The sequence below is a fragment of the Rhinoraja longicauda genome, chromosome 6 (assembly GCF_053455715.1).
Source record: "Rhinoraja longicauda isolate Sanriku21f chromosome 6, sRhiLon1.1, whole genome shotgun sequence".
Classification (NCBI taxonomy): Eukaryota; Metazoa; Chordata; class Chondrichthyes; order Rajiformes; family Arhynchobatidae; genus Rhinoraja; species Rhinoraja longicauda.
In genome coordinates this window covers 81976988-82000787 of record NC_135958.1, presented here as the reverse complement: position 1 = coordinate 82000787, position 23800 = coordinate 81976988, and the positions used below count along the sequence as shown (strand labels likewise).

Sequence of the window (23800 nt, the reverse complement as noted above, 5' to 3'; positions counted from 1 at the left end):
TTATTTAGTGGCACTTTATCAAACCTCTTGGATTTTGATAATTAACACCAGTTACATGATCCTAAAAGAGCCTCAGATAATTTGTCGAAAGTATTCCGATTAGATAAGTACAATTTGCCTTTCACAAATCTGTACTGACTGTTCGTTAATCTATAACCATCAAATGACCTTTAATCTTGTCCTTGTTTGTTCCTGGAAGGTGTTTCACCATTGAGCTAAGTTTGTCATTCTTTGAGCAAATGTGAAGGGTCTTGACCCGAAACGTCATCCATTCCAGAGATGCTGCACGTTACTCCAGCATTTTGTCTCAACCTGTGATTTTTCTGATTTAATTCTTGCTTTATTGCAGGATAATCAGTGTGGAACGGTGATTGATGTGAATATGGAGTGCACCTTGAAGATTCTGGGGACAAATTATATTCTTCACCCTGTCAACAGCAGAGATTTGCAGCATATTTGGGTATGTTTGTGAAGCTATGAAATTACTCTTGCCATGCTAATGCTAACGTGCATTATATTTTTAGAAATTAAGTTATTTCCTCCCATGTGCTTTTGAAGCTTTCTTGGATTGTTGATGTTTCTGATGGGTCATAACAGCCTTTCATTATATGTGAGAAGTCATTGTGAGGCAGAATGTTAAATTGGTCCATTGCAGTTTTACAGGGAATTGGAATTTATAAATGCAGGAGCAGGCCTCTTGGGCAGATTATTGGAATCAATTCTGAGAGATGATATGTATTTTCATTGAAAAAGCGTAGATTAATCAGGGGTGGTTAATGGAATTTTGTTTCTAAATAACTTGATTGAAGTATCAGTCACTTTTTTGAAATGATTTTATTTGATTAAACTTGTTTAACTCTTTGTAGTCTATTTCCAAATGAAGGTAAATGTCACTTTTCTTCTGGAATCTGGCTTCAGAACTGAAGTTTAGGTGGCCCACTGGAGGTTACAACCAGCCATAGGCAGGCACCTTTGTATAAAGTTGACTCAACAAATATTTCTTGCACTCTGATGTTTAGCTGTTGCATTTATTTGTAGTTAAAATGTGGGTTTTAATGTCAAAGCAGATCACTCATTCAAAAATAACAATTTCATATCAAATGTTCTTTTATAGCCATTTGTCTATGGGGACTACATAGCCTTTGATTGCTGGCTTGGGAAGGTTGACAACATCGTTGCTCAGTTGATCCTAAAACTATCAAATGGAGCCAGGTATTAATCTACAGCATTTTGTTTGAAATGTAAGGTTTGTCTGGGTGTGTTAAATTGAACTATACAAAGGATAGCTTGCCCTGGATTAGATTTTATGATGGCCATTACACGTTGGTCAGTTGGGCTTTTATGTGCAAACAACATGCGATTCAATCTTGGGTCTTTGAATTTTCAGCTCCACACGAGACAGGAGTGGAAATATTGCCATTGGCCCAATCCCTTGGTAAGCAAAAGCCTGATGTGGGTCATGCTGTACATCTGTATTCAAGAGCATTCAATGGTAATATACTCGTATAGCTATCTGCTCTGACTGATTTCAATTTCATATTTGTATAAATCTTGAGCCAGTTTTTAAAGATGAATTCTCAGAATGTAAACACCAGTGACACAGCTGGCATTTACTCCTTGCCTAGATATAGAGACGGGGAGATGCACTCTTGTCATCTTCCAAAATTGCAGCAATTCTAGAACTATTTCCACATTAGGGTTAGGTGGCAGCTGAACACTTCTGCTCAGTGCGCCTAGACCTACATGACCTCTCAGTTGCTAAACACTTTAACTCCCCCTCCCATTCCCACACTAACCTTTCTGTTCTGGGCTTCCTCCACTGTTAGAGTGAGGTCCAATGCAAATTGAAGGACCAGCATCTCGTATTTCGCTTGGGTAGCTCACAACCCAGTGGTATGAATATTGACTTCTCTAACTTCAAGTAACCCTTGCTTTCCCTCTCTCTCCATCCCATCCCCATCCTAGTTCTCCCACCAGCCAGACAGTCCTCCTGATTAAACTGTTTAGTTTAGAGATACAGCGCGGAAACAGGCCCTTTGGCCCACCGGGTCCGCGCCAACCAGTGATCCCCACACAAACACTATCCTACACCCACTAGGGACAATTTTTGCATTTACCAAGCCAATTAACCTACAAACCTGTACGTCTTTGGCGTGTGGGAGGAAACCGAAGAGCCCAGAGAAAACCCATGCAAGTCACAGGGAGAACGTACAAACTCCGTACAGACAGCATCTGTAATCGGGATCAAACCCGGGTCTCTGGCACTGCATTTGCTGTAAGGCAGCAACTCTACCGCTGCACCACCAATGACCGACCTAACAAAATGGCTGCACCAAAATGGCACGTGCGTGCCTCGTCGACACCTTCCCCTAACTAACAATGATCTATTCTACATTTTCCTTGAACTTTGTCCCCTTTGATCTCTCGTTTATCACACCGTACCAATAGACAATAGGTGCAGGAGTAGGCCATTCGGCCCTTCGAGCCAGCACCACCATTCAATGTGATCATGGCTGATCATTCACAATCAGTACCCTGTTCCTGCCTTCTCCCCATATCCCCTGACTCCGCTATCCTTAAGAGCTCTATCTAGTTCTCTCTTGAATGCATTCAGAGGCAGTGAATTCCACAGATTTACAACTCTCTGACTCCCTTCCATATTTCTTCTCTCCCCTGACTCTTAGTCTGAAGAAGGGTCTCGACCCAAAACATCACACATCCCTTCTAGCCAGAGATGCTGCCTGACCCGCTGAATTACTCCAGCATTGTGTGTCTTATCTTTGGTGTAAACCAGCATCTGCAGTTCCTTCCTACACAGTAAATGCAATCTCACTGTTTTGCAAGTTAGAGAATAGGGGAACTGTGGGTCTCCAGCCTGGTGTCCATACTGTGGAAGATGCTGGAATATATGAAGAAAATAATGTTTGGGGGGGGGGAAACTAAAATGGTCTCTTCCTAACGGAGATGCGACCTTTTTTCTGGGTCGTGTCTCCGTTCCCGCTGCGGCCTACCATCGGCCAAACACCTGGAGCTGGCGGCCTCCACCTGGGCTCTGGTTCGCAGAGCCCGCGGATCGGACTCACCATCTGCGGAGCTGGCTGCCTTCGGAAGCTGCGGGAGCGGCTGCGACTCGTCTCCAGAGGCTTCTTCGGCCGCGGGCCGCATGGACGTCGAAAGCTCGCATGCCCTGCCCTGGGTGGGGGCCGACATTGACAGCTTCGGCAGCGGCAGCGTCTTCACCCGTCCTGAATCGCGAGGCTTGGGTCGGCCCGCCGCGGACCTTTCACTGTCCGGCACGGCCTGGAATAGGCCGCGGGATTTTCTCTGCCCGGCGGGGGCTTCAATGTCGGGGGCCACGACTGCCCCGACGTGGCAACTTCAACAGCCTGACCGTGGGAGAATACGGCAGGGGAAGAGAAAAGACATTCTGGCCTTCCATCACAGTGAGAAGGGGACTGGAGGAGACTCACTGTGATGGATGTTTCTTTTTGTTTGGTGTTGGTTTATGATTGTGTGTGTTATTGCATATTTTTATTGGTCTTATTGTTGGACTGTGGGTAATCTTTCATTTCACTTCACATTTATGTGTATGTGACAAATAAATTGACTATTGACCAGGCAGGGTCAACATGGATTTACAATAGGGAATTCATTTTTTTTACACATCTTTGTTTTGAGGATATATTGAGCAGATTAGGTGCGAGGGAACCAGTTCTCACCACTTCTATGCATTTGATTTTAAGGTGGCCTCCAAGGTGCCAAGTGTGATTATGAAACAAAATGTTGGTCGTAGCATTAGGAGTGGTCTCCAAGCATCATTTGAGGATTGATTAATGGTTTGAAAGCAGAAGGGATAAACAGATCTTTGTCAGATCAGTGTGATGCTTTAGCTGTTTGTAGTCTTACTAATATGCATGAGGGGGATTAAATATAATTAAGTTGAATCAAAGCATAGTGGGTTGATGATGTCATGCATTCAAGTGGAATATGTGACGTGAGGGTATGGCCGGTGGGATATGGCCTTGGAGTATGTGACGTGAGGGTATGGCCGGTGGGATATGGCCTGGGAGTATGTGACGTGAGGGTATGGCCTGGGAGTATGGGACGTGAGGATATGGCCCGTGGGATGTAGGCTGGGAAAACTGTTAGCTTCGGTGGGATGTAGACTGGAAATATGTGACGTAAGGGTATGGCCGGTGGAATGCTCTCCCCACCCGTCCATTCCTCTCCCTCTCACAATGCCATCCTGGGAATAATGTAAGCTCGGTGGGATTGTAACCTGGGAGTATGTGACGTGAGGGTATGGCCTTGGGAGTATGTGACGTGAGGATATGGCCTGGGAGTATGTGACGTGAGGGTATGGCCGGTGGGATGTGCCTGGGAGTATGTGACGTGAGGGTATGGCCAGTGGGATATGCCTGGGAGTATGTGACGTGAGGGTATGGCCTGGGAGTATGTGACGTGAGGGTATGACCGGTGGGATATGCCTGGGAGTATGTGACGTGAGGGTATGGCCGGTGGGATATGCCTGGGAGTATGTGACGTGAGGGTATGGCCGGTGGGATATGCCTGGGAGTATGTGACGTGAGGGTATGGCCGGTGGGATATGCCTGGGAGTATGTGACGTGAGGGTATGGCCGGTGGGATGTGCCTGGGAATAATTTAAGCTCATACACTGTTGGCGGTTGTGAAATTGGAAAGTGTTTTTTTCCCCCAATGGTGGAGATTGAAAGCTGGTGTTTTAAGGATCTGCGTGCTCATACATGAATCACTGAAGTTTATTAAAAAGCATATTAAAAAGTATTGTTAACATTCAGCAGGTTAGAAAGCATCTGTGGAAAAAAGAATTGTTAACTTTTATTACTACTTTTCACACTGAAAACAGCAATTTGGATAGATTGGTTATCTGGAATTGTTAAATTCAATGTTCATCTGAAGGCTCTGGCATTCATGGTTTAAAGACTTGACTTTCACAAGCTTGTTTGTTTCACGGGCTTCTTTGGTAGTGTCTGAAGCTAAAAGACAAGAGTTAGAATGGGACAGAGGAAAGGTTTAGGGTACAGGCATCTGGGCTGACAGTTATGAGGTGTGCATATACACCACGTGAAACGGCATCCAGCTGGAGGTGGGGCTTGTGGAAAGGGGAAAGGTGAACCATGGGTTGCTTCTACCTGAATTGTCTGGTGCAAAGGGTCAAATGTTCTACATCTATATCTGTTTCTAAGCTACCAGTGTGATATCAAAGTACTCGTCATCTATTAAATCTAATTTCCACTGGACTGCAACAGTAAGGCATCCCAGAAAGTGCAATTAGAACAAGAAACCAGGTCAATTGTTAATGTTGAGAGAAATGAATGTTGATGTGGACACTGGATAAATCACTCTATTCTGATACTGTTGGGATCTTTGCATGCATTTGAAAAGGCAGACAAAGTCTTTCATTAAAATGTATCGGAAAATGCCAAATCTATGTGTTTCTTTCTGAAGTGGACCTTGAACCCATGACTGTTATCTTGGGCAAGAGTTCTGTCCATTGGGCCATATATTTTCCATCTTTTTTATTTGTTTTTGCCCATAGTTTTGGTATCCCCTGCCCATGACATTTGGAAATGATATGGAATTAAAATGCACATGGCTTTATTTTTCTATCCTATATACCAACCCATTCTGCTGAATAAATAATGGTGTGTTCCTCATGCAGGTGCTCGATGACCACCAGTGATGGCAGTAAGCTGGTTGATCTTTGTCCCCATGTCAGTGACTCGGTAAGTTTAAGGAGACTTGGAGTTTAAGGAATATTGGCCATGTACTCATGTTAAAGTTGAGAGAAAAACCTATGCAGTCGAGGGTAGAAAAAGGTGAGAAGGGGTGGAGTAAGCGTTGGCATGTAATGAGTGGACTCAGGCAAGGAGTAGATGATTGGCAGTCAGGTGGACGAGAGGTGGGTGGATTTGGTAACCAAGGCCAGAGGTGGAAAAGTAAAAATGGTAGCTTCTGATAAAGAATTGGAGGTAGAATGGAATGAATGAGGAGCAGTGAAAAAAACCAGAGGATCTAGAAAAAGGAGTGGTTGGAAATGAAGGGTAAACATTTAAGTTCAAAGGTACTTTCTTTGTCACATGTACCCAGGTACAATAAAATTAATTTGTGTACAGTTCAGTTCAATAATCACCATGCATAAGCACTTGGATAAGCATCCTGGATACTGTACGTGTATAGCAATAGTACACTCAGACAGTATAAAGTCGCCAGTTTTGGTGCCATTTTCATATCATATCATATCATATATATACAGCCGGAAACAGGCCTTTTCGGCCCTCCAAGTCCGTGCCGCCCAGGGATCCCCGCACATTAACACTATCCTACACCCACTAGGGACAATTTTTACATTTACCCAGCCAATTAACCTACATACCTGTACGTCTTTGGAGTGTGGGAGGAAACCGAAGATCTCGGAGAAAACCCACGCAGGTCACGGGGAGAACGTACAAACTCTTTACAGTGCAGCACCTGTAGTCAGGATCGAACCTGAGTCTCCGGCGCTGCATTCGCTGTAAAGCAGCAACTCTACCGCTGCGCTACCGTGCCGCCATGTCCCAGTTTGTAAGCACAGGGTACTTAGACAATAGACTATAGGTGCAGGAGGAGGCCATTTGGCCCTTCGAGCCAGCACCGCCATTCAATGTGATCATGGCTGATCATTCTCAATCAGTACCCCGTTCCTGCCTTCTCCCCATACCCCCTGACTCCGCTATCCTTAAGAGCTCTATCTAGCTCTCTCTTGAATGCCTTCAGAGAATTGGCCTCCACTGCCTACTGAGGCAGAGAATTTCACAGATTCACAACTCCTTGGGTGAAAACGTTTTTCCTCATCTCAGTTCTAAATGGCCTACCCCTTATTCTTAAACTGTGGTCCCTTGTTCTGGACTCCCCCAACATTGGGAACATGTTTCCTGCCTCTAACGTGTCCAACCCCTTAATAATCTTATACATTTCGATAAGATCTCGCATCCTTCTAAATTCCAGTGTATACAAGCCTAGTCGCTCCATTCTTTCAACATATGACAGTCCCGCCATTCCGGGAATTAACCTAGTAAACATACGCTGCACGCCCGCAATAGCAAGAATATCCTTCCTCAAATTTGGAGACCAAAACTGCACACAGTACTCCTGGTGCGGTCTCACTAGGGCCCTGTACAACTGCAGAAGGACCTCTTTGCTCCTATACCCAACTCCTCTTGTTATGAAGGCCAACATTCCATTGGCTTTCTTCACTGCCTGCTGTACCTGCATGCTTCTTTTCAGTGACTGATGCACTAGGACACCCAGATCTTGTAAGACCCCTTTTCCTAACTTGACACCATTCAGATAATACTCTGCTTTCCTATTCTTACCACCAAAGTGGATAACCTTACACTTATCCACATTAAACTGCATCTGCCATGCATCCGCCCACTCACACAACCTGTCCAAGTCACCCTGCAACCTCATTCAGGATTCTTGATATGTTTATTTGTCATCCAAAAAACAAGTCTTTTGGATGAGATTTCGTCACCCACTGTCCAATAATAAGAGCAGTAAAATAAGCAAATTACACAATCCCAACCAACACAAAACACAAAAAAAAAAGAAACAAAAAAAGAAACATCCATCACAGTGAGTCTCCGCCAGTCCCCTCCTCACTGTGATGGAAGGCCAGAATGTCTTTCTTCCTCACCGTTCACACTACCACCCAGCTTTGTATCATCTGCAAACTTGACTGTGTGGTCAGCCTGGCCATGTGTAGCTGTGGTGTCCCCGGCTGCAGGCGTGTCTGGTCCATGAGCTCGGCCTCTTGGAGCCCTGGCTGATCTAGACGCGTCCCAGGCTTTTGCAGGACCTCCAGTGGCCCGCTCCACTGCCGATACAGTGCACTCTCTCCTGCCTCCAGTCTGCTTACTGGCCCTCAGTCCGCCTCCTTCCACTCTGGCCAAGCGAGCTGGGCCTTCCAGGCAGGTCGGTCTGTGACGCAGGTCTGCGGTCCGGTGGTGGGGGTCTGCGGTCCGGTGGTGGGGGTCTGCGGTCCGGTGGGCTGCGCCTTCCAGGCAGGTCGGCGGGCCAGGCCTCCCTGTGGGACTGGTCGCGGCTTGTTGGGATACGTCCCATTTCAGTGCAAGATTAAGTCAGTTCAAAGTTGTTAGGCGAGGTCAGGACCACAGTCGAGCTGGTGAGAGGATGTTTCAAATGTCTGCTAACAGCTGCGGAGAGCTGTCTCTGAATCTGGAGGAATGAGTTTTCAAACTTCTGTACTACTTGCCTCGAAGAATGGGAGAGGGGAAAAGAGTGGGTGTCTGGGGTGAGACAGGTCCTTGATTATGCTGCTAGCCTTGCCGAGCAGCTGAATTGTAGATGGGGTGGGGTAGCACGTTTATCACGTTGTTCCAGTTTGCACTTTAGTAGGCAGACACTAGACAGGTGATTATAGAAAGGGGAATTAAAATGGTGAGCAAGAGTTTGTTCTAGTTTCCAGCATCCGCAGTTTCTTACCTCCGATTTAGTGACAATAGCTCTGCCTTCAACACCATAATTCCAGCCAAACTCCTGAGTGTAAGACATCAACAACTTTTAATGCCCACCACCACACATGCAAAAAGCTGGATCCTTGACTTCCTGACCAACACTCTGCAATCAGTATGGGTTGGCATAAGAAGACAAGGCTGTATTCACAACAACTTCCTCCCTTTGCTTTCTCATTTCTGTGGCCAAAGTCTGCTCTAACTCTATTTGCACAGTTGAACCGTAATGGACTAGATTTCAAATAACTGAGATATAATTTGGGAAGGAGGTTGAGCTGGTGCCAAGACAAACTCCCCCTCAACGCCAGTAAAATGAGGATGGGTCAACTTCAGGAGGTGGGATGGAGTACTCACCCCAGTCTGCATCAACGGTGCTTAAACGAAAGCCGAGAGTTTCAACAGGTAAACGTCAACAATTTGCCCAGGTTCAATCATATTGATACTACATCCAATAAACCTATCTAGTATCCCACTCACTTCCGAGTGTGCACAATCGTATAGTTTGATTTTTCAATAAATTTGAATTAAGCCCATTTAAATATACCATTTCTGGATTAGAAAGGTTCTGAAAACAGTTGCAATTTGAGTATTGTTTTTGAAGGCATTTTTGTTCATTTGCTCCTCACATTCTGCATTGAACAAGGTCCAGTTTGGTTGTTCCTTCTATAGTGGTTTGGCCTAGTGGTGCTAACATTTTCCACCAAAGGGACCAATGTAAATTATACCTATCCATGTCTTTGTTTGTAGGGACAGTTCTTTGATGAATCCTATGGGTTTTATCCAGGACAAATGTTGTTTGGAGCAGCTAAAGTTTTCTCCAATGTGCAATGGTTGTCTGGTGTCCGACCAGTACTGAGCAAAAAGAGCAAGTTTAAAGCAGTTGTTGAAGAGGTAAGTTTTCTGTTTCAAGTATAAAGGATGGGTTTCAGCAGAGGACTACAGCTGTTTATTTTCTGTTATGTATCGGGTAATTTTGAGAATACAGTGCATTTTGTCTGAGCCAGCCGTGTCCAAGTCTGAGATTCCAGGCCACGGGAGCAATTTCTCGAATGGTAATATAAAATAACACTAAAACTGTCAGAACAGTAATCGGTTTATCCTTGAAATTCTGGTATTTTAACATTGTGATTTTGAGTAGAATAGACACAAGCTTTACACTGACTACAGGAAAGGTTCAAATTGTAATGTTTATCACAATCTGTATCAAAGCAAGAATTAAACAAAGAATCATGTAAATCGCATGCCTCCAAATAAACCTGCTTTGCATCTATGAGATGGGGCTGATGTTGGGGCAGTGCTGAATCTGCAGCAAAACATTGGTGAAGTATTCTGGACAGAGTAGCTGAAATTAATTGCATGAACAAGAAACAGAAGATTTGAGACCAGGTCAAACTAAACATAGCACAAAAAGTAAGGAAATTTGTGTTTGGTAGATTATTTCTTTGTTGTAACAATGCTTCTTGGCAATAAATCTTATACCGTTGGAAAGCCTGTTTATTTCCCTTTTAAATGGTGTCACATTTGTAAGGAACATGCATTTGTGGGATGAGCAGCAGAGCTGAGTATGTGGGTTGCGCCCATGAAAAATCTGCCAAATCTTCTCTGCCAATGCCAAACAGCTTATTCTGCCATTGACTCTTGTTCGGTGTTGTTTGGTGGATTGGATGATTGAAGTCTGAAGAAACAAGACATATTGGCAATTTAACAATTTATTCATTTAATAAACAGGAGCCTCAGTAGCGTGTGGAAGAGCCATACACAGCCACAACAGCCTGGCACCTCCTCCTCATGCTGGTCACCAGCCTGGTCACACACTGTTGTGGGATGGCATCCCATTCTTCAACCAGCATTTGTCGCAAGTCAGCCAACGTGGTTGTGTTGGTCACTCTGGCACGAACAGCACGCCCAAGCTGATCCCACAAGTGTTCAATGGGGTTGAGGTCAGGACTGCTGGCAGGCCATTCCATCCTCTCCACTCTCAAATTCTGGAGGTAGTCTCTGAGAAACCCTGCTCTGTGGGGACGAGCATTGTCATCTTGGAGGATAGAGTTCGGTCCCAGACTGTGGAGATATGGGATTGCCACTGGTTGCAGAATCTCATCTCGATATCTCTCTGCATTGAGATTGCCTCCAATGATGACAAGCCTCGTTTTTCCAGTGAGGGAGATGCCGCCCCACACCATCACACTGCCTCCACCAAAAGATGTTACTCTATCGGTGCAGCAATCAGCCTAGCGTTCTCCGCGTCTTCTCCACACTTTGACCCTATGATCCAACTGCCGTAGGCAGAATCTGGACTCATCGCTGAACATAACGTTCCTCCACATGTTCAGGTTCCAGTGCACGTGTTGCCGACACCAGCGCAAACGGGCCTGACGGTGAAGGGCAGTCATGGCAGGCCTCCTGGCAGCCCTATGAGACCGGAGATCGACTGCGTGCAGTCTGTTCCGAATTGTCTGGGCAGAGAGCCGTCGGCCATATCGTCCTGCAAACCTTGACTGCAAATCTGTAGAAGACAGCCTACGGTTCCTAAGTGCTGACAGGGTGAGGAAACGGTCTTCTTCGGGTGTCGTCTTCTTGGGACGCCCATTTCGCGGCCTGTCTCTGACATCCCCCGTTATATGGAACTTGGCCTTCACTTTGGAGATGGTACTAGGGCTCACTCCAAATAATGCCGCAACTTGGTTTTGCAGAACACCAGCTTGAAGTTGCCCGATCGCACGGGCCCTATCCAGATCAGTCAAACGTGGCATGCCGATTCTTGGAGCAGACACCTACTGACCACTGTAGCAGGGCCCATGCTCACAGATGCTGCCAATCAGGTGCCAATCAGGCACCTGATTGTCAGCACCTGGGGGTACCAGAAGCTCAAAACAAGAGTCAATAGCAACAGCAAAATAAGCTGTTTGGCATTGGCAGAGAAGATTTGGCAAATTTTTCATGGGCGCAACCCATATACTCAGCTCTGCTGGTCATCCCACAAATGCATGTTCCTTACAAATGTGGCACCATTTAAAAGGGAAATAAACAGGCTTTCCAACGGTATAAGATTTATTGCCAAGAAGCATTGTTACAACAAAGAAATAATCTACCAAACACAAATTTCCTTACTTTTTGTGCTATGTTTAGATGTGCAGGGAGGTTTAGGAGAGGATCACTGCAGGTATATATCAACATGTGAACTAGAGAGAGGATCACTGCAGGTATATATCAACATGTGTACTAGAGAGAGGATCACTGCAGGTATATATCAACATGTGTACTAGAGAGAGGATCACTGCAGGTATATATCAACATGTGAACTAGAGAGAGGATCACTGTAGGTATATATCAACATGTGTACTAGTCTTCCCTTAATTATACATTTGCTAGTGAGCTGCATATTCTGATGACTTTCTGGGTAAAACAATTCTCTTGAATTAGCTGTCACCACTCTAATATTTGATTTTTAAAGCATTTCAAAATGACCAGAGTTGATGCCATAACTTGAAGTATTCTATCGGTTTCAGGTACAAGTGGTGGAACTTAGAGTATCTTGGATCACGAAGAGCTTTTGTCTTGGGGGAAGTGAAAGTGTTTATCCGCCATCTCCAGTTATTGCACAGGATAATTTGCCCAGGTAGTGTGTTCATTTAATTCTTTACATCTTTTCAGTCTGACGTGCATGAGAGGTGTGGAGGAATTATTTTTTGTTACTGTTCCATGATTCAGCCAGACGAAGCAAACCCACAAGCGGGAACATTTCCTTGTTTATACTCTGAAAACATTAATACTCTAAATTCCTTATGTTTGATCGTCCTCAGCTTTCTTCCTGAAGATAAGTGACCTAGTGTTCTTTCCTGAAACACCCTCACATTTGTAGTATTGTCCTTGTAAATCTTCTCTGTCTCTGCTCCAATGCAGAAATATCATTTATGGTTGCCAAAACTGTATTTTGGTGCGGTCTAACAAAGCTTTGATACTGTTTTAGCAAAACCTCCTCCTTTCCCGAGAGCTTTAATTGTCCTTGCTAACTACTGATTTTTCATGATCAATGTATTCTCCAAGATCACCTTGTTCCTTCGACCCTTTGGTTGCACTTTCCAAGTAACGTGACCTCTTTATTCTGCCTGGAAATTTGTGGTACCTCACATCTACTATGTTGTAAGTCTATTTGTATCCCCCCCCCCTATGATTGGCGTCCCCAACACTGACCATCCAGACACCCCAGTTTGATATCATACGCTGACATAGAAGTCTTGCATTTGATTCCTGAGCTTCAACCATTAACATAATTGAAATCAGAGGTTCCAGCGCTTATCTTTGCAGATGGAACAGCACTAGCCCTAGCAAATACAAAGAAGTATTCGTTTAACATCTCACTTGCTGCACTCCTGTCAGGATCCCCTATTTCTGTTCTCCATACCTTCATTTGCTTCACTTTTAACCCATTTATCCCTTAATTTATGGCTTTGTACTTGTCTTTGACTGCAAAACAATGCTGACATTGAACTAAAGCTATAAAATGAGTTTAATTAGTCAAAACGAAGAAATAACGTAGCAAGGTGTAAGACATGCCCACACTAACTGAAGGGAAAACCTGATCAAGTGATAACTTAAGTTTTTTGATGCAGGCAGAAATCAGTCTACCTGAAGTTAAATTTAGAAAGTAATCTACCTGAAGTTAAATTTAGAAAGTAATCTACCTGAAGTTAAATTTAGAAAGCAATCTACCTAAATGGGCCTGATCATTTTATGCCCACTTGTTGAACCACATGCTTTGAGAAGGCAATGTCGTCTCATCACTTTATTGTCAATTTAACTGCAAAATAAAATCACATTAAGGAGAACAGAAGAAATTCTGTAATTTACAATCCCTTGTTCAAACTTTCTCATTGAATATTTAGGTATATTAAGTCCTAGATTGTCCAACATCTCCTGATAGATCAGGCTATAAACCTGTAAATTGTTTCTGCGCTCTTTCCAGCTTAATTTCCACCTTACTAACCAAGGCGCTTCCTTGAGATAATCCAGTTTACCTGTGCCCATTTCCTTCTAAACCTTTCCAATCAATGAATATGTTGAAATGTCTATTAAAAGATATAATTGTTCCCTCTGCTACCACCCTCTAGAAAAACTTGCCCCTCAGATCCCCATTTAAATCTTTCCCCTCACCTTAAGCCCTCTAATTTTAGACTCCTCTACCCTGTGGGAAAAGGCAATAACTATCCACCTTATCTACGCCCCCTTTCATAGATCATTCCTTGGCTTCCTTGATGCCAGAGAAAACAGTCGTAGCCTATGCAGCCTCAAACGTTCAAATCCTCTATTTCCGGCAACATCCTTGTGAATCTTTTCTGCATCATCTTTAGCTTAATCACATCCTTCTAATAGTAGAGCGATCAGAACTGCACTCAATTTTCCAGTTGCCGTCTCACCATCTTGTATAGCTGTAATATGATGAGCTTGAATTCAATGCTTGTAGGGAGTAAATTAATACAAAGACATTTGCAAGAGTAAAATTCTGCCCCCGAAGTGTTTTGTTTTAAATTAAAAAAGGTACCAATTAGGAAAAACTTATAACTCTTCCAGACCTAAACATACTTTTCCCTTGTATTTTTGTTATGACCATTGCTTTTGGAGAGAGGTTAGTAGCAAATTTAATGTATTTTGCATGAGCCATTCCTTTACCATTGGTCATATTTCCTGTGGACAGTACTTCCAGGTGTGTTGGGGCAGATGGTGACCTCCAGACTATGTTTCTGTAAATACCCAGTGGCTCTGAGTCAATGCCAGCCTTTCAACGTTAACATTGTCCACTTTGCAGCACAAGTACTTTTAATAACCAAAACATGGCATCAGGGAGACGCTGGTTGTGCCATTATTTGTCACAGGGTGGAAATCTACTTGGTCAGACGTAGATTTGCAAGGCATCTTAAAGGAAGCTATTAATAGCTAAAGGTATAACTTGGGTTTGGAGATAATTAAGATATTCACAAGGGTTTAAGGTTCAGTAGCTTAAAGATAGAGAGGTGATATCGTAAGCCTTTGAAACTGAGATTTAAATTGTAAAGCCAAGCTGGTATTTAAAGGTGGGCTGATGTACGTCGGTGAGCTTTGATTGCAAATTTGTTCCCAGGCGGTAGTATTTGGATGACTGCAAATATAAAGATATTGCTCTTAATGAATTCCTGAATTATCAGTAGAATCATTAACTAGTCACCTGGGATGTTTGACAATATTGGGCAAGGCACAGCACAGGGCTGAATAATAGAAACTAGAAACTGCAAATGTTGGTTTACAAAAAAGGTGTTGGAGTAACTCAGCGGGTCAGTATCTCTGGAGAACATGGATAAGTGACGTTTCAGGTTGGGATGCTTCTGAAGAAAGCTGAAAGAGGGACATGACTACGCCTGACAGGTAATAGGAATGTGTAAGAAGGAACTGCAGATGCTGGTTTAAACCGAAGATAAACACAAAAAGCAGGAGTAACTCAGTGGGACAGGCAACATCTCTGGAGTGAAGTAGTATGAATATTGATTTCTCTCACTTCAGGTAGCCCAGATATTCCCTCTCTATCCCTCCCCTGTTCAAGTCACGCCAGCTTCTCATTTTCACCCTACAAATAGCTTACAATGGCCTGTTTCCTTAATCATTCTTACTTTTTTGCATATCTTTCATTCATTGTTCTTTATCTCTCCACATCATCGTCTATATCTCTTGTTTCCCTTATCCCTAACCAGTCTGAAGAAGGGTCTCGACCCGAAATCCACCATTCCTTCTCTCCAGAGATGCTGCCTGTCCCGCCTGAGTTACTCCAGCATTTTGTGTCTATCTTGGGTAATAGGAGGATACAGATTGAGGGTTTATGTTGATGGACAGATGTTTGGACAAAGACCAGGTATGAAAAGACAAGGTGTGAGATAAAAGGATTGAAGAGCTGTGAATTGTGAAGTTACAGGAAGGTATGTTGGGGGTGGGGGGGGGGGGGGGGTAGGGGAGGAATATGTGCAAGCGCGGGGGGGGGGGGGGGGAGGGGTAAGGGGAGGAATATGTAAGCGGGTGGGGGGGGGTGGGGGAGGAACATGTGTAAGCATGTGGGGGATAGGGGAGGAACATGTGCAAGCACGGATGGGGCCCAGGGGAGGCGATTACCTAAAATTGGAGGTTTTAATGCTCGTACCTTTTGGGGTGCAATCTACTGAAGCAAAATGAGGTGCTGTTCCTCCAGTTTGTGTGTGCTTCATTCCGGCAATGGAGGAGGCCCAGGACAGAAAGGTCAGTCGGGGAATGGGAAACGGAGCAAAAATAGTTTGCAATGGTGAGATCTTGTGGGCCTTGGCAGATCAAATGAGTTTGGTGAAATGGTCGTTGAATCTATGCCTGGTCTCAACAATGTATGGGAGGGCATAATTATCTTCCATCTCCCATAAATATTTATTGGACTAAATGGAAAAAGTAAGTGCCACCAGAGGGCAGTCCTGAGACACTGCTGAACTGTATGACATGAGCATCAGAATGTGTTGTGGAATTTGGATCGGGCAGCAATGTCTTAAGTCGCATTGAATAATTATTTATATTTTGACTTTAGTGTGACAGGTATTTCCTTTTGATATTGTAACTGATCCTGTAGGTATTCTGAATGCACGGTGACTGTCCTGCCATTTTTTATCATCTACAAATTGTAAAATCTCTAAGCAAATGGACCCATTGATACCTTTTCTTTCTCTAGGGTGAAACGCTTGAACTGTTATGACCATGCTCGCATGGTCCTAGCAGAACGGGCAGTCTATGTGCTCCCAGGAGATCCTGAATGTACTACTATCTCTTCGGAAGGTCCAGAAGGAAATTCCATCATTGCTGTGAATTCTGTTGTCAGAAAGGTAACTTCAGTATGGCGATACTGTTCCTAAGGCAGGTAACTAATCCAGCATGGCTCCTTCTAAGGAGGGCATGGTAAATTTTGGCAAGTGGACTTCATGGTTAAGTCAGAAGTAATATATTTTGATGGGAAGGGTAAGAATGCTGCTCAGTGTTATCAATTTCTAAATGGCGCAGAAGAGGATCCAAGGGTTCCGATGCACAAATTATCAAAAGTAATGATGTGATCGGAGAAAATGCACATTAGAAAGTCAAAGGTAAAAGGGAAGCGGGACTCCTTGGAGCACTAATGGATAGAGGGGTCTTGTGGTAAAAGTCCATAGCTCCCTGAAAGGGGCAACACGTGGATAGGATGTTAAAGAAGCTCCATGGCATGCTTAGCTTCATCAGTTGTACCATTGAGTCAGGAGTTGCTTCAAGGCTGTATAAAGCTTTGGTTAGACTATATTGTGGTTGTCTCATCACAAGAAGAATGTGGGAGAGAGCGAGAGAGAGAAAAGGTTCACCCGGTTAGAGCATATTAGCTGTAAGGTGAAGTTGGACAAACTTTGGATTGTTTCTCTGAAGAAATCTGAGGCGAAACATGAGAAAAATGAATCAAATTCTAAGAGGAATAGACAGGGTAGGTGGTCGGTGTTTTCCCCAAGGTTGAATTATTAAATACTAGAAGGCGTATGTTTAAGGTGAGAAGGGCTCGTTTGAAAGGAGTCTGGCAAGGCAATTATTTTTTTTTTGGTCCAAAATGGTGGGTGTCTGGATCATGCTGCCTGGTAAGGTGATGAAAGCAGATATGGTGGTCGCATTTGGGGCACAGAATGACACGTGAATGTGGAGGGGCTAAAGTAATATAAACTGTGTAGGCAGATGGGATAAGTTTAAATTGGCATTCTAGATGGCATGGTTATTGTTCCTGTGCTATATTCTAAATTCTAAACGTATTAAAAATTTAATTAGATCACATTGAGAAAACGCTGTCTTTGCCTACATGTTAAAATGAGTAGAGAAATTTTGGAGAAGGGACAATTTCTGTTCGGTCCTTTCTTTAGGAGGAAGGTTAGGAATCGGAAGACTTCCGATTTATAAATGTGTAAATGGAATTATGTCCACCAACACAAGTTGGTGACTTATGAATCCAATGTAGAATTCAAGAGAAACTTCTGAGAATGTGGTTGGTTATTTCAGGGAGGTGAATTGCAGTAATTTGTTTAGGGTGAGAAAGTAATCAAAGGATTTGATTGTGTAGGATGAAGAGGGTTGGGGAGAGGTTCATTTGGAACATAATTACCATAAGACTAGTTCATAATTCTGTCCTGAAATCTCACTTTAATTTTTAGATGTCAAAGTTCTAAGTTCATGAAACGGAAACATAACATTTTGTTGATATCTTTCTTAATACGCAAGTGGACTGAGAAAAGCAACTTAATTTGTATTAGTGATGAGGGAATATCAGGAAGTATTTTAGGAATACCTGTCACTGCTCTGTTTTACATTGCAGCTGTAATAATGAACCTGCTTCAGCATACTCTTGTATCTTTTAGGTTAAAAGGCTCTTTGACAAAGAGATGGTGAAGAAAGTTCTGAATAATGTGAACTTCCAGGAAGTGGATCACGTCGACAAGTTCACTGTTGCTCTGGGCGACGGCTCGGTCATGGTAACCTCATCTGTTTCAGGACTCAGTGGTTCCAAACCAAGATTGGGTTGGGAGGGCCCCACCCAGATAGCCGTTGGGGTGAAATCACAGTCATTTAATGGGGTTGCACAGAAGGAATCAGTTCTAAGCAATGGTCCTGTCCCCACTAATGGTAACTTGCCAAATCAGCTGGAAGAAAGAGTGAGAAGTGGGAACTGGAAAGATATTGGGCAGCCGGCAGTGATTCTGGAAGATGATTCATTGGGATGGAATCAGGCTCTAAAGCTGCAGCTTGCAGAACAGGATGCAGATGACGAAGGTGCTGATGACACTGATGAAACCAGCTCTATTTCTTCTTCTGCAAGTTCAACTGCATCATCGCAAAGTGGTGGACAAGGTCGCAAAAAAAGTATCCCACTTTCTATAAAAAACCTGAAAAAGAAGCACAAGAAGAAAAAAACCAAACCTTCCAGAGAATTCAAACCAGGTGACAGGTAAGATATTGACCCTGAATGAATTGCAAACAAATACCGATGCTTGCATAATGGAAAGCCATCTTGTTTGATTTTATAGCAATACCCAATATTTCTCTTGATTGTGTGCTGTTACCTTCAGAACAGAATGCAAAAGGGATTTACCAAAATGCCTCCGCGTGAGGGACTGTTGAGGACGTACTAGAAATGTTGCTTTGTATTCCCCAGTCCAGAGGTGGCTGATAAAAGTATATAAAATTAAAGATATAAACAGTTGAGGAGCCGTAGAATGCTGAAGAACCAGGAGATGCGAATGGCAAAGAAAACAGTAGAAAATAACTTTTTTTTACAGTGGTGAGGGTCTGGTGAGAGCTGTAAGGTATATTCATAGAATCGTAGAAATGTACAGTACGTAAACTGGCCTCAGTCCGCCTTGGCCATGCTGAATCTGACTTGACCTGGTTCTGTGCTGAAGAGCTCCATGAACCTTCAACACTAAGATATACATTCATCAGAAACATGGATTGATTAGGGATGGTCAGCATGGTTTTGTGCGTGGGAGATTGTGTTTCAAAAATGTGATTATTTTTTAAATAAGTAACCAAGAGGATTGTTGAGAGTAGGTCTACAAACTTAGTCTTTATGGACGTCAATGAGGTCCTTAAGGTTTTGAAAGACAAACTACTCTGGAAGGTTAAATTATATGGGATCTAGGGAGTTTCTGCCTAAAGCCGTGTGCTAATTTAGGACCTTAACTGGGTACAGAATTGGCTTAATGGTAGGAAGAAGAGGGTGGTGGTAGAAGATTTTTTCTTTGAGATTGGAAGCCTGTGATGAGTGGTGTGCCTCAGGGATTGGTGATGGGCCCATCACTATGTGTCAACAATACCAATTATTTGGTTGCGAATGTACAAGACATGATTAGTAGGTTAGCTAAAGATAATGCAAATATTTCTGCAAGGACGTATGTAATTTCCTCCCAAGCTTCCCTCCGTGCGAGAATGCACTTGGTCTGGCCCAGGGGATGTATCCACCTCAACTTTAAAACCGCAAATACCTTCCCGTTGATCATTTGTATATTATTTAAAACATCACAACTCTTATGCCTCATTTAAATATTCATTGAAGTTCTTTAGGTTTAGGTTTATTATTACCTGTATTGTGGTACATTGAAAAGCTTTGTAATGCATGTTATCCAATCAATAGACAAAAATGTCAAATACTATACATAAGTGCAATCAAACGAAACTCAAATACAATAGGTAGAGAAAAGGGGGAGATACAGAGTCTACAATATAAACATAGCACAAAAAGTAAGGAAATTTGTGTTTGGTAGATTATTTCTTTGTTGTAACAATGCTTCTTGGCAATAAATCTTATACCGTTGGAAAGCCTGTTTATTTCCCTTTTAAATGGTGCCACATTTGTAAGAAACATGCATTTGTGGGATGAGCAGCATAGCTGAGTATATGGGTTGCGCCCATGAAAAATCTGCCAAATCTTCTCTGCCAATGCCAAACAGCTTATTCTGCTGTTGCTATTGACTCTTGTTTTGAGCTTCTGGTACCCCCAGGTGCTGACAATCTGGTGCCTGATTGCCACCTGATTGGCAGCATCTGTGAGCATGGGCCCTGCTACAGTGGTCAGTAGGTGTCTGCTCCAAGAATCGGCATGCCACGTTTGACTGATCTGGATAGGGCCCATGCGATAGGGCAACTTCAAGCTGGTGTTCCGCAAAACCAAGTTGCGGCATTATTTGGAGTGAGCCCTAGTACCATCTCCAAAGTGAAGGCCAAGTTCCATATAACGGGGGATGTCAGAGACAGGCCGCGAAGTGGGCGTCCCAAGAAGACGACACCCGTAGACCGTTTCCTCACCCTGTCAGCAATTAGGAACCGTAGGCTGTCTTCTACAGATTTGCAGTCAAGGTTTGCAGGACGATATGGCCGACGGCTCTCTGCCCAGACAATTCGGAACAGACTGCATGCAGCCGATCTCCGGTCTCATAGGGCTGCCAGGAGGCCTGCCATGACTGCCCTTCACCGTCAGGCCCGTTTGCGCTGGTGTCGGCCACACGTGCACTGGAACCTGAACATGTGGAGGAACGTTATGTTCAGCGATGAGTCCAGATTCTGCCTTCAGCAGTTGGATCATAGGGTCAAAGTGTGGAGAAGACGCGGAGAACGCTATGCTGATTCCTGCACCGATAGAGTAACATCTTTTGGTGGAGACAGTGTGATGGTGTGGGGCGGCATCTCCCTCACTGGAAAAACGAGGCTTGTCATCATTGGAGGCAATCTCAATGCAGAGAGATATCAAGATGAGATTCTGCAACCAGTGGCAATCCCATATCTCCACAGTCTGGGACCGAACTCTATCCTCCAAGATGACAATGCTCGTCCCCACAGAGCAGGGTTTCTCAGAGACTACCTCCAGAATTTGGGAGTGGAGAGGATGGAATGGACTGCCAGCAGTCCTGACCTCAACCCCATTTCAACACTTGTGGGATCAGCTTGGGCGTGCTGTTCGTGCCAGAGTGACCAACACAACCACGTTGGCTGACTTGCGACAAATGCTGGTTGAAGAATGGGATGCCATCCCACAACAGTGTGTGACCAGGCTGGTGACCAGCATGAGGAGGAGGTGCCAGGCTGTTGTGGCTGTGTATGGTTCTTCCACACGCTACTGAGGCTCCTGTTTATTAAATGAATAAATTGTTAAATTGCCAATATGTCTTGTTTCTTCAGACTTCAATCATTCAATCCACCAAACAACACCGAACAAGAGTCAATGGCAGAATAAGCTGTTTGGCATTGGCAGAGAAGATTTGGCAGATTTTTCATGGGCGCAACCCACATACTCAGCTCTGCTGCTCATCCCACAAATGCTTGTTCCTTACAAATGTGGCACCATTTAAAAGGGAAATAAACAGGCTTTCCAACGGTATAAGATTTATTGCCAAGAAGCATTGTTACAACAAAGAAATAATCTACCAAACACAAATTTCCTTACTTTTTGTGCTATGTTTAGTTAACGTTGTAGTGCATCAGTCCCAGGGACAAAGTCCAATGTCTGCAATGGGGTCGAGGTGAATAGCCAGTACCCTATCTCTCCCGTCTCTTGTGGCTCTACATTAAAAATGGTCATGTGGATCTTTAAGGGGACTTGTTTCCCCTAAACCTGCCCTTTTTTTGTTTATCTTGCCTGCCATGTCCTCCTTACCTGCTCTTATTGCCTTAACTCTTTTCCCACACTGGTACTAACAGAGGGATTTGCTTCATCCCAACATCCTAAATTTGGGATATGTCTCCTTTTTTCCCTCACCAGAGCCTCAACATTTCATCCCTTTCATGGTCCCTGAAACCTATCAGTTTTGCCCTTCACAGTAACAGGAACATGCTCTGTAGTCTTGGTATCTTTCTTTTGAAAGTTTCCCACTTGCTCATATCACCTTACCTGTAAACCAATGGTTCCTAACCTGGGGTAAATTTACCCCCAGGGGATAAATTTCGCCTACCCAGGGGGTAAATTTGTTGATTCTGGATTTGTACATTTTTTTCTCAATTACAATTCAAAAAATAAAATGTACTTAGTTTAGAGGTAGAAATGTTGTTTGATGTGTTCTCATTGACTGACCGTGTTTGGTTCTGGTATACCGGTCGGTATCTGTTCATCATTAGTTGTTCATAAATAAGTGAAATAACATTGTTATATGTTATTATTATTGTTATTTGAACTTAAAATAATAATGTTAAAAACAATATTTTAAAATTTCCCCATGGTACCCATTTATTATGGTAGAAGTGAATGAATTAATGTTTATTGGTCAAGTATGTGCATATACAAGGAATGTGCCTTTGTGCTCCACTCTCAAATGACAACACAAACATACAGTTAACAATTAAGAATAAAGCATAAACACATCATAATAATAAGGATACAACATGGTTTCAACATGTGGGTGAAAATAAACCAGAGCAAAAAAGAGACTACAGACTTTGGTTATTGAGTAGAACTGCTACTCGTGGAAAAAAGCTGTTTTAGTGCAAACTCAAATTACTGAACAAAACAGGGTGGGGGTAAATTTACTTTTGAAAAGTTGTCTGGGGTAAACGGGACGGAAAAGGTTGGAAACCCCTGCTGAAAACAAATCCTCCTAATTAATCACGACACGTTTCTGCTTAATATCTCAAATCAGCTTTGTCCCAATTTAGGATCTTAACTTGTGGACCAGTCGTATCCTTCTCCATGACTGCTTTGAAACAAATAGAATGATGGTCATTGTCCCAATGTGCTGCCCCCACTGATGCTTCGGTCATTTGCCCCACCTCATTCTCTCCGAGGAGCTCCAATGTAGTGCCCCTTCAGTCAGACCTTCTATCTTTTGATCAAGGAAGCTTTCTGGGACACTTAACAAATTTCATCCCATCAAAACCCTATGGGGGTCCTGTCAATATGGGGGAATTTCAAATCTCCCACTAACACTATCCTATTACTGTTACTGCTATCTGCAATATACACATCTCCCACTGACTATTGGGAGGCCGATAATACAGTCCCATCAACTTGATCACTTAATTATTCATCGCTTCTAAGCTATGCCAATAAACACACTGGACAGTCTCCCAAGAATATCCTTTTTAAGCACTACTTGTTTCTTCTCTGACCAATAAGGCAACACCTCCCTCTCTTACCTGTACCTCTTTCGTGCCTCTTGCATCTATACTCTTGGGCAATGAGCTGCCTTTCTTGCAGACATGGCTCTGTTATGGCTATAATGTCCCAGTCCCTCGCATCTATCCATGCTCTGAGATTGTTTACCATACCATTGAAATAAATGCAGTTTAAACCACCAGTGGATCCTCTCTACCACGTGCTTGTTGCCATGACTGCTAATCTTACTCGTTGCCTACAGTATTTGGTCTCGACCTCTCCTCTGCATCCTGTCTGCTCTGGGGCCCTATCCCCTGCCAACCTATGTTCAACCCTTCTGTGTAGACCTCTCAAATTATTCTCCCAGTTTATTGGTTCAGGTACAACCTGTTTCTCTTGCATGGTTCGCCCCTGCCCCAATGATCCTAGAACCTGAATCCTTGCCCCCCTACAGCAGCTCCCCAGCCATGTATTTATCTGGCTTTCCCTCAATTCCTGAGCTCACTAGCATGTGGTACCTGAAGCAATCCAGAGATTACTACCAGTGTGGTTCTGCTATTAACCTTTTTCCTAACTTCCTGTATTTAGGATCTATTTATGACATTGCTACCAAGGTGCACCACAACCT

The 23800-nt window shown here is 43.5% G+C and overlaps 1 protein-coding gene across 3 annotated transcripts in view; it reads left to right on the top strand.

The window, feature by feature from the left end:
- ube2o (ubiquitin-conjugating enzyme E2O) overlaps positions 1–23800 on the top strand; it is a 71317-nt gene that overhangs the window by 21491 nt on the left and 26026 nt on the right. For 2 of the 3 annotated variants that reach the window (XM_078401523.1, XM_078401521.1), the window contains exons 3-9: positions 350–460; positions 1115–1212; positions 5702–5765; positions 9303–9446; positions 12065–12174; positions 16267–16417; positions 17954–18540. In XM_078401523.1, the coding sequence (XP_078257649.1) occupies positions 350–460; positions 1115–1212; positions 5702–5765; positions 9303–9446; positions 12065–12174; positions 16267–16417; positions 17954–18540 (1265 nt within the window). The remainder of the gene's footprint in view (positions 1–349; positions 461–1114; positions 1213–5701; positions 5766–9302; positions 9447–12064; positions 12175–16266; positions 16418–17953; positions 18541–23800) is intronic. The other variant, XM_078401522.1, reaches the window with a different exon arrangement.